The sequence below is a fragment of the Lactuca serriola genome, chromosome 9 (genome assembly GCF_051521515.1).
Source record: "Lactuca serriola cultivar US96UC23 chromosome 9, Lser_US96UC23_V15, whole genome shotgun sequence".
Classification (NCBI taxonomy): Eukaryota; Viridiplantae; Streptophyta; class Magnoliopsida; order Asterales; family Asteraceae; genus Lactuca; species Lactuca serriola.
Window position 1 is genome coordinate 96,997,823 of NC_136416.1, and position 11,089 is coordinate 97,008,911.

An 11,089-nucleotide genomic window follows, 5' to 3' on the forward strand; every position below is an offset into this window, starting at 1 on the left:
TGAATCGGAGAGAAACCTTATGACACTTAGATTTTCTATGGCGTAAGTGTTCCTATCCATGCGAATTTTTCATAACCATAATCACAAGACAAGGTTAGTGACAAATCCAAACTCATATGGACTGAACTTGCCCAATCTCATATTCTTGCCACCCGGCAGCACAAGTGCCTACCAATGCTTCCAGGTTGTTATGCAAACAATTGAGAACTTATAGAACTCACAAGCATAGTTAACTTAAACTGGAATGGGCACAAAAACAGAAATATGTCAACACAATGGGTTACAAACCTCAAGTTGTGTGCTAGCGATTAAACAATAGGTTTTATTCTTGATTAGCCCTTGAAACTTCTCCAAGATTTTTAAGACTCTCACTGTCCTCTTGACATATGAGATTCTCTTGTCAAGAGCCATTCATTGACAAAACAAATATTCAAGAGTTAGTTTGGATTCTTATCAAGATAAACAATTCTCACAATTGGTCTTAGTTGGTCTCTGTTTTATCCAAAACATCACAACTTTCCAATTTCAAATGTACAAGAGTAAGAGACATGTTACTCTTACATTTGACAAGTGTTAGAAACCTTTCTTAAAATTATGTCACTCAAGTTACAATCTTAGAGTATGACTCTAAGACTTGTTTTGGAATGAAGTATGATTTATCTTTTTATTTAACCGTTTCAACAATTCATGATTCCTCTCCTTAGTCAAACAAATGCACTAAGGTATCCTTAGAGGATCAATTGTGATATGGTTTCATAATCACTAAGATAGTCATAAAACAAGATACTCAAGTACTCTCCCATCTCTTCAGATTGGATAGTCATAAAATCAGTCATGATCTCTTCCATTCTCTCTCAAGTATCATCCTCCCCAAATATAAGGCTCTGCCACCCTTGACTTCCAAGTTCATATCACCTCTCTAGAGTTCAATGTACAATATTCAAGCCTCAAACTCCAAGAATTGGAGTTTACGACCATAAAATGGAGTTTACGGCTGTAAACTCTATGGTATATATATGACACTTAGTCATTTTCAATCACTTTTACCATTTCAAGCCAAAGAACTCATTCTCTCTCAAGTATCATCCGATATTTCACTTAGATCTTCAAGATTGTAAGTGTTTCTTCCCTTTAATTGTTGATATCCTTCTATATCTAGTGATTATACATGATTTCATCCATGAAATCTCTTCATTTTGATAGATCTTCAAGTGTTCTTCATTTCACCAAGAACACCAAGAACACACATTAGTGTTCTTGGATCCTAATCACCCTTGCAAGCTTCTAATAAGTAAGTACGCTACCCTTAGCTTGTTATATACTTGAATCACTTGTTAAACACCTAGAAAACATCAAGAAACTCAAGAACAAAAGGTGTTTACGGCCAAGGCAATCTCCTTGGGCTGTAAACCCTATTTAGTGGTGCAGTGTTGCCACAACTCCTTCCTAAGCCTTAGAACTAAGTCTAGAACACTTCAAGGAAGACCATAGGACCTTAACACACAAAATGGTACAAGTTACCATGAGTTTACGTCCGTAAACTCATTGGGCTGTAAACCCATGGGCCGTAAACTCATGGAGGATTACCATTTGGGCCGTAAACTCCTATGTGAGGCCCTAAAACCCTTAGATGCAACCCTTTGTACTTCTAGCACTTGAATCAAAGTGTTTTCCATGTCCTATAGTGTCTTTACTTGCATAATTAGTTATTTAAAACTCATTGGGCTGTAAACCCATGGGCCGTAAACTCATGGAGGATTACCATTTGGGCCGTAAACTCCTATGTGAGGCCCTAAAACCCTTAAATGCAACCCTTTGTACTTCTAGCACTTGAATCAAAGTGTTTTCCATGTTCTAGAGTGTCTTTACTTGCATAATTAGTTGTTTAAAACACTAATTTGATGCATATGTGTATCGTTATATGATAAATAGGATCCGTGTGTGTGCTCAAGTCTTCATTTGGCACTTAGCATCCTATACCACTCGTTCATCCGAACCACTCACTACAGGTGAGTTCATACCCCCTTAATCTATCTTTTAAATGATTTTAAATGCTTTTATGGGAGGGGGGAATACAATTTGAAACATTATAGTTATTGTATCAATCACATGTGATTAATAACTATCAAACAATGGATTTGCTATACTTTTAGCTATTTTATCAATCAAACTACTTCAAAATGTTTATCAAACTCTTTTACATGTTAAACTCTTTATCAAACTTGTCCTTACATGACAAACCTTTTCCTTTAACTCTTTTAAACTTATATATTGTCAAAACCATGTCTAATGCATGTATAGTTATATAAGTAAGGTTGGAAGGACCTAGGACTGATAACACACCTTATTTCATGTTCCTTGTTTGGTTGTGGACTTAGAGTACCCTGTTGTTTGTTCGAGTATCGTTTGATCCTTAGTTATATATTATGTATATATGTATAGACATAAAAGCTTTTATCACAGTTCAATACGCTCAGTTATACAAACAACTCTACTAGTGAACTATAATAGGTATAGTTTAGGAAGTCACTATTCACTATTTCTAGAACAATGAAACATACAAAAAGTCAGTTCATACATGAGTCAATACATACTATAATGAGAAACAAATAGAGAATACTATAACGAGAAACAGATAGAGAATACTATAACGAGAAACAAATATACTATACATTATACAAGAGAACATATTATGATGAGAAACAAAGAGAACAAACTACATACTAGACAGAGAGAACATACAATACACTAGTACATACAATACATATACAAGAATACTATAACATAAATGTGAGCCACGGTTTCGGGCCATGGCATCACTGCCATGGCTCGTTTTGTATCCACAGTCTCCTGGAGGAAGAACGTGAATTTGTGTATAGATCTATACTGGATTGACTATCCTACACCTTGTTGCTCGCTACAGTGGGATTTGCAAGTCTACGGGTGCCAAATGTCATTTCTCCCGACGTCTTTCATCGTCGTGTTTTTAGTCGATAGTATGGTGCAATCATATCACATTATACCTTAATTAACAACCAGTTTAAGGTAGTTAATACAACAGTAGTTACTATAATACAACACTACAGTACTTTATTATTTTCCTATTGCATTCACATTGTGATCTTCTCACAGAAACGGTAATGTAAAAACTATATTTTTAGTTAATGATAGTCACACTTGGGAAAATACACACTCTTACAAGAAACAAACATACAGAACATTTGATGCCTTGGTAGAAGACTACGTTTAGTAGAAAATATAGAATTTTCTAGGAGATACAAACATTTACAAACTTATGCATCAAACACTTACAAACATTTTCATACAAACAATGACACTAAAATGCTTATGAACTCACCAGCTTTAAAATTGATAAACTCTTTCAAAATAACTTGTATTCTCAGGTCATCAGTAGACAGGTACCGATGCCAGGTTTTGAGAAGATGGAGCTCGTTCAACACTCATCTCTTATTTTGATTCATGTTTTTGGTGTCTTATAAACTTTACAGACACACTTGTATTAAATTATATTATTAATGCAATGGATGATGTTGTTGCTTGTTTACTACTATGCTTTATTGTAATACTATACATGACGTCCTCTGCCCTAGAACGTTTCCGCCATTCCGGTTTTGGGGTGTGACAAAAAGGCCAATATTTTGGGAAGACATGCATGCAAATCATATACAAATTTCCGAAAGAAAACAAACTAAAAGGTTTTTGTGTTTAGTTGAGGTCTTATGACCACTTTTGGAGATATGTTATTATCTTATAGCTTTTAATATTTCAAATGCTTTTGAATAATGATTGTAAAATTTTCAACATGTGTTACTTAATTGATTGATTAATAAAAATATTAATGTTTTGAAACTCCCGACTCTTAAACTTATATTATTTAATTTGTTAGTTAACTAAAATATTTTTCCTATATAAAGATAACATTTTTTATGTTTGCTTACTTATATTTGTTTATGTAATTAGAAAACAAGGTGTACATAGAATGACTACTTGAATTTCATATAAGAATCGATACCACTAGAGAGCTATGTTGTCTTTATCCGGTGGGAGGAGATCCACATATCTTTTTTAATTATTTATATGAATGCTTAGTAATATTTATTTTATATTCCTATTCACCTTAATTTTTTAGGTACAAATTAAGGAAGAGGATTCTCGGCGCACCAACATAAAGTCAAACGTACGCCTTGAAAAATATGTAATTAAAATTAAATATCATATTTACTAATCGACTTATTTTAAAAATCTTGATGACATTTATGTATAATGATATATTTTGTATGACTTTTATTCTTAATTTCAATGTTTAATATTTGAAAGTTTATATATGAGACCTTGGATGTTTTGGTGTAATATAAATAGTGTAATACAAAGTTTATTAGTTCAATATTGTTTATTAATAACTCATTCAAAACAACTTATTTCTTATTTTATCCAAAAAAAATATTATCGGATATAAGGAAAATAGATTATATTAATGTTATATAAAAACTTATAATATATATTAGATATTATAAAAGTAAAAATAAAGTTTATAAGGTATTGATTATATTAGATAGTATCAAAATATAAGCTGATGAATTTTGATGTTATTTGATAATTCGGTTAATGCCCAAAACATGACTAAAAACGTAAATTTCAACATATTTCTATTTTTTCCCATAATTATTTTAACCACTTAAATACATTATTGCTCAACGTGCGAGGTTACGCCTAGTATACTTATAAATGAAGCATTTTTCATTTCACCATATTTATTTGAAACTCTCATTCATTTTTCCTTTCACCACATTCATTTGAAACTCCCATGACTTTTCAATTTCTTTCTAATAATGATTATAAGTTGGTTAATAAGGTTAAATAAATATCAAACCTAAAGTGTAATCATATAGAAACTTAGTTTCATAATTAAAAGAATATATTTTATTCTACTTATAAAGTTATGTTTTTAACTTTTAACAAATTATACTTAATTTATTAGGTCGAATATGTTGTTGTGTGTAAACCAATATATCATTTTAAAGCTACAACTTTTAAAAAATTTGTATAATTACAGGATCAACTTAAATATAAATTTTATTTCAACTTAAACAACACAAAGAATATTTTATAAATAGTTAAAAGTGATAAATTGTAGTATCTTTCTAATAATGATTATAAGTTGGTTAATAAGGTTAAATAAATATCAAACCTAAAGTGTAATCTTAAATAAACTAAATTTTAATATTAAAATAATATTTTTACTTCTATTTATAAAGTAATGTCTTTAACTTTTATCATATTATACTTAATGTATTAGATTTAATATGTTGTGTTATGTAAACCATTATCAGTTTAAAGCTACAACTTTTGAGCAGTTTTGACAAAATACTTAAATTGTTAATTTAAAAATAACATTAAAATGTTAACTTAAATATAAATTTCAGTTCCATTTAAAAAACCCAATGAATATTTTGTGAATCGTTAAAAGTGATAAATTATAGTGCTAAATAGAAAAACTAAATTGTAATCTCAATTTAAATAAAATATTTCCTAAATATATTTTTAAAATCGTTAAACGTTTTCAAATAAATAGCTTAAAATAACTTACAATAACAATAATTAAAAATAACTCTATATAAATGATTATATTGTTACATCTAAAATCAAAAAATAATGTTTAACGTTTTAAATAATTATAATGATAGAAATTAAAACGTTAAACAAATTATTTTATCCCACTTAATAATTTGATATACGAATTATTATATTCAAAATAATCAATATATTATATCAATTTAGTATACAAATTTTTATATCAAATTTAACAATAATATTATTGTTATATTTAAAAAAACATATTTTTGTAAAGATTTCAACTATATATGTCTTTCTGCACAACGCAAATGCATTAGCCTTATATATATATATATATATATATATATATATATATATATATATATATATATATATATATCTTATAAAGCTAGCATTTTTCCTTGAACCTCATGCATTTGAAACTCGCAAGACACAACATTCATTTGAAACTCCCATGACTTTTCAATTTCTTTCTAATAATAATTATAAGTTGGTTAATAATGTTAAATAAATATCAAACCTAAAGTGTAATCATATATAAACTAAATTTCAATATTATAATAATTTATTTACTTTTATTTATAAAGTTATGTCTTTAACTTTTAACATATTATACTTTATTTATTAATTTTAAAATGTTGTTGTATGTAAGTCATTATCATTTTAAAGCTACAACTTTTGAACAATTTGGAAAAAATACTTAAATTGTTAATTTAAATATAACATTATATAATCAACTTAAATATAAAATTTAGTTCAACTTAAACAATGCAAATAATATTTTATATTAAAAGTGACAAGTTGTAGTGTCTTTTAAATAATGACTATAAGTTTGTTAATAAAGCTAAATAAATATCAAACCTAAAGTGTAATTATAAATAAAATAAATTATAATATTAAAATAATATCTTTACTTCTATTTATAAAGTTATGTCTTTAATTTTTAACATTTATATTTAATTTATTAGATTTAATATGTTGTTATATGTAAACCATTATCAGTTTAAAGTTACAATTTTTGAACAGTTTGGACAAAATACTTAAATTGTTAATTTAAATATAACACGAAATAGTCAACTTAAATATAAATTTCAGTTTCACTTAAAAAATCCAAATAATATTTTGTGAATAGTTAAAAGTAATAAATTGTAGTGCTAAATGCAAAAACTAAATTGTAATATCAGTTTAACTAAAATATTTCTAAAGATATTTTTATAATCATTTAAATTTTCATATAAGTAGCTTAAAATAACTTACAACAACAATAGTTAAAACTAACTTTATATAAATTATTATATTGTTACCTTTAAAAACAAAAAAACATTTTTTGATGTTTTAAATAATTACAATAATAGGAGTTAAAACGTTAAACAAATAAATTTTAAAAATTAATTAACAATAACGAATAACATTAAACCATATATTATTTTTTATTCTCATTAATGAGTAACCCGTAGGTAGAGGTCATTCAAACGATTAAGATTATATAGTTTTAAATTTTAATAGATGTATATATATTATAATATAATTCAAAATAATTAATATATTATATATTAATTTCATATACGAATTATTATATCAAATTTAACAACAACGTTATTGTTATATTTAAGAAAACATATATTTATAAAGATTTCAACTATATAGATGTTTCTGCACAACGCGCAGATATTCGCCTAGTGTGTGTGTATATATATATATATATATATATATATATATATATATATATATATAGTTAGTTAGTTTCAAATGTTTTCAGTATCTATTGTGTGCATGTATGATTGATTCTGGACCAATCATTTTAGTTATTTTAAGAAAGTAATTAATGTATATTAAATGGTGAAGATGTAATTAATATCCATTATATCTTCAACATGTAATATGCATTAATTACTTTTTTAAAATAATTAAAATGATTGGTCCAGAATCAATCATACATGCACACAATAGATAGTGAAAACAAAATAACATATATATATATATATATATATATATATATATATATATATATAGGGTTAGGTTCATTTGAGACCACTTATATTTTGTGAGACCGTGAGACGCATTTGTTTATTTTTTTTTATTTTTTTTTATTTATTTTATTTTTTTTTAGTTAATTCATGTTCCGAAAATAATATTTAAAAAAAGAATTTTTTGATTTTTCCATTTATTTTGCATTTTAAAATTATTTTTAGAATATGTACAGTGTAATATTCTATTTAGAATATTTCACGTATTTTTCAAAAAAAATAGAATTTTTTTTTTATTTTTTTAATTTTTTTTTAATTTTTTTTAGTTAATTCAAGTTCCGAAAATAATATTTAAAAAAAGAATTTTTAGATTTTTCCATTTATTTTGCATTTTAAAATTATTTTTTAGAATATGTCAGTGAAATATTCTATTTAGAATATTTAACGTATTTTTCAAAAAAAAACGGATTTTTTTTTATTTTTTTTTATTTTTTTAATATTTTTTTTAGTTAATTCAAGTTCCGAAAATAACATTTAAAAAAAGAATTTTTGGATTTTTCCATTTATTTTGCATTTTAAAATTATTTTTAGATTTGGTCTCACGGTCTCACAAAATTAGAATGGTCTCAAATGAACCTGAACCTATATATATATATATATATATATATATATATATATATATATATATATATATATATACCCCACAAATTTCAACTAGTGTTAAAAGCATAAAATGAACCGATATTAAAAACCAATTAAATATGATCCGATTTTATCCCAAAGCGATTAATTTTACATTAAACCAAACCGATTTAAAAACCGGTACTAGCGGTTTGAAAGAAATAAATTGGGCCAACTAGTGATCTCTATAATCTGATTCAATCTAATTTGTAAGAGATCCGGGTTAAGCCCATTTTGTATCGTGTGGACTGTGGACCCTTTCGTATAAATGGAAGCCGTCATAACTAAACCCTAAGATTTCGACCATTTTCCGTATCTAGGGTTTCAGACGCAGCCTCCACCCTCCATTGCAGCTTGCATCTGCTTTGATTACACTTAATCAAATGGGTAACTTTCGCATTTCGATGATCCGATGAATATTTTGATTTTGTTGTATAATGTCGTCTGATTTGTTCCATATTGTTGCGTGAAATACAGCTCGGATCAAAGTTCATGAGTTGAGGGGCAAAACCAAGGCTGACTTGTTTGCTCAGTTGAAGGATCTTAAAGCCGAACTTGCTCTTCTCCGTGTCGCTAAGGTCACCGGTGGTGCGCCCAACAAGCTCTCCAAGATGTAAGCTATTTCATTTTCCTCTATATACATGATATTGTAGATTTCAAACATTACGAATTCGTTTGAAACAAGTTTATGGTTTAGTGAGATTTTTTTTTTCATCAGCGAATCTAGTTTTATCAGTCCACATTCATAATGTACGCCTCCAAAATTGTCAACTACTGCACACTAAGCTCTCGAAATATACATCTTCAGAAGTTCGCACACATCGAAACTATATTGAGATTCACACCCATGTTCCTATTTGATTTAGCCATTCTGTATATAAGCTTTTTGTAAATCGACAGATTCCACGAAGACAGAAATCTTAGAAAAACTCTAGCTCTTTACTTGTTTTGTTTTGTCGATTGCTGCATTACACCTTAATGGAAAATTAGGTTTCATGTTTTTAGTGTTTCTGGTAGTAGTTTATTTAAATATTATATAATTTTTGTTTACAGAAAAGTTGTGAGGACATCGATTGCACAGGTGCTGACTGTTATCTCACAGACCCAAAAAGCCATGCTTAGGGAAGCTTACAAGAACAAGAAGTATCTTCCTCTTGACCTTCGTCCCAAGAAAACCAGAGCTATACGCAGGCGTCTCACCAAACATCAGGTATGAAAAAATCTTGTTATAATGAAATATTTGTAAAACAGTTAGAATGTTTTTTGTTTTTCTTGTGGCTGAATGTAATGTTGATTTGAAACATTTTGTTTGTGTAGGTTTCTTTGAAGACAGAGAGGGAGAAGAAGAAAGAGAAGTACTTTCCTTTGAGGAAGTATGCAATCAAGGCATAGATAGTGAAACCCTTTTTTTCTTCAGTTTTGAATTTGGATTTGTGTACGTTTTTTGTTTAATTATTATCAGAGTTTTGATATTATTTGAAGGTTGTTAGCATTCAATTAAATATTGGATTTTGCTTTGAAGTTGAGGCAGAGTTGTCTTGTTGATTTGATTTTGCATTGGTCTATAAATCGTTGCTGCTATATCCAATATATATGAACCTGAATAATTCATTTAACTCCTTATTTTGTTGATTTGGATAATTATGTTGATGTTAGGGTTAACAATTCAGCACTAAAATTAGATTTTCGTTTTAAGAGTGTATAATGTAGTATGATACTACGTCACATGGATTTTATTTAAGAGTGTATAATGTAGTATGATACTACGTCAAGCTATAAGTTTCTATTTACCTCATTGATACATCTAGGTTGTTTCTACTTTTCTTAAAAGCCACCGATAATATCCTAAACATGTCATTAAACCTTTGGAACTTTATTACACAAATCTATGGCTTTCAAGTGATGATCCAATAATTTAAACATTCTAAGCTTAGTTTAGTTCTCTTAAAAACCATACAAGCTCCAATTTCTTATTCATCCTTTAACAAATAGATAGTAAAAAAAAAAATAAGCTTTTAATTTGACCAAGTGCACCAAAATTATTACATTTCTGTATGGTAGACTGGATTAAAAGTTAAGTTGAGTAATATGTAGAGCTTGAATCACCACTAAGCCTTAAGTTAAAGTTAAAAGCCAAACAAAGATCCATAGATGCAATTCCTAACAAATGATCGATTTTATAACTTAAACATTGTTTCAGAATAGAAAAATGAGTTTAGAATCTTTATCAATTTCATGAAAACAAGTTACGTTTAGATTCCATCATTGTTAGCGATTCAAAGCTTCAAAAACAATTTCAAACTCCATATCAAACAAGGCATATGAGGTTATTTTAGAACAACTTACACATACACATCACTTTATTCCTAAATCTACACATTTCGTCCACAACAAGACATAAATCTTCAACCTTTGATTGAATGACACATATCTGTCAACTCCTGATATCGTTATGCTAAAGGTAAAGGATATTTACATGAAGTTTGAAGAGTACATGTCAAAATAGAACTAGAAACTACTTAGAAGTCATCAATCACAAACAAATGGAGGATTCTCCAAACACTGAGTCGAAACTTATAAACAATCAAGAACTTGAGAGAAAAGAAATGATTTTCAATCTTCATTGTATTGATTAACTGATTACAAAGAAGATAACAAGAACTTTATATATATACTACTCTATAAAAAACAACGACTGCTAACTAATTAGTAATTAAATTACTATAATACCCTTAACAACAATAACAGAACAGAGAAGCTATCACCCCCCTCAAACCGGGGGGGTATGGAAGTAACCCAAGTTTGTTTGTTGCATCTTGATGTGCTGGTTCATAGAGAGGTTTGGT

The 11,089-nt window shown here is 27.9% G+C and overlaps 1 protein-coding gene across 1 annotated transcript; it reads left to right on the top strand.

The window, feature by feature from the left end:
* The first annotated feature begins 8,473 nt into the window (after window positions 1-8,473).
* Window positions 8,474-9,764, top strand: LOC145074720 (large ribosomal subunit protein uL29-like). The gene is made up of 4 exons (XM_079021054.1): window positions 8,474-8,630; window positions 8,721-8,856; window positions 9,297-9,453; window positions 9,561-9,764. The coding sequence occupies exons 1-4, from the start codon at window positions 8,627-8,629 to the stop codon at window positions 9,633-9,635; spliced, it is 372 nt and encodes a 123-aa protein (XP_078877180.1). The 5' UTR covers window positions 8,474-8,626; the 3' UTR covers window positions 9,636-9,764.
* The last annotated feature ends 1,325 nt before the right edge of the window (window positions 9,765-11,089 follow it).

Bases quoted from the DNA above. Each gene is read 5' to 3' on its own strand.
- LOC145074720 (XM_079021054.1), top strand. The intron at 8,857-9,296 runs GTAAGCTATTTC...TTTTGTTTACAG, and splicing joins CCCAACAAGCTCTCCAAGAT to AAAAGTTGTGAGGACATCGA. The intron at 9,454-9,560 runs GTATGAAAAAAT...TTGTTTGTGTAG, and splicing joins GGCGTCTCACCAAACATCAG to GTTTCTTTGAAGACAGAGAG.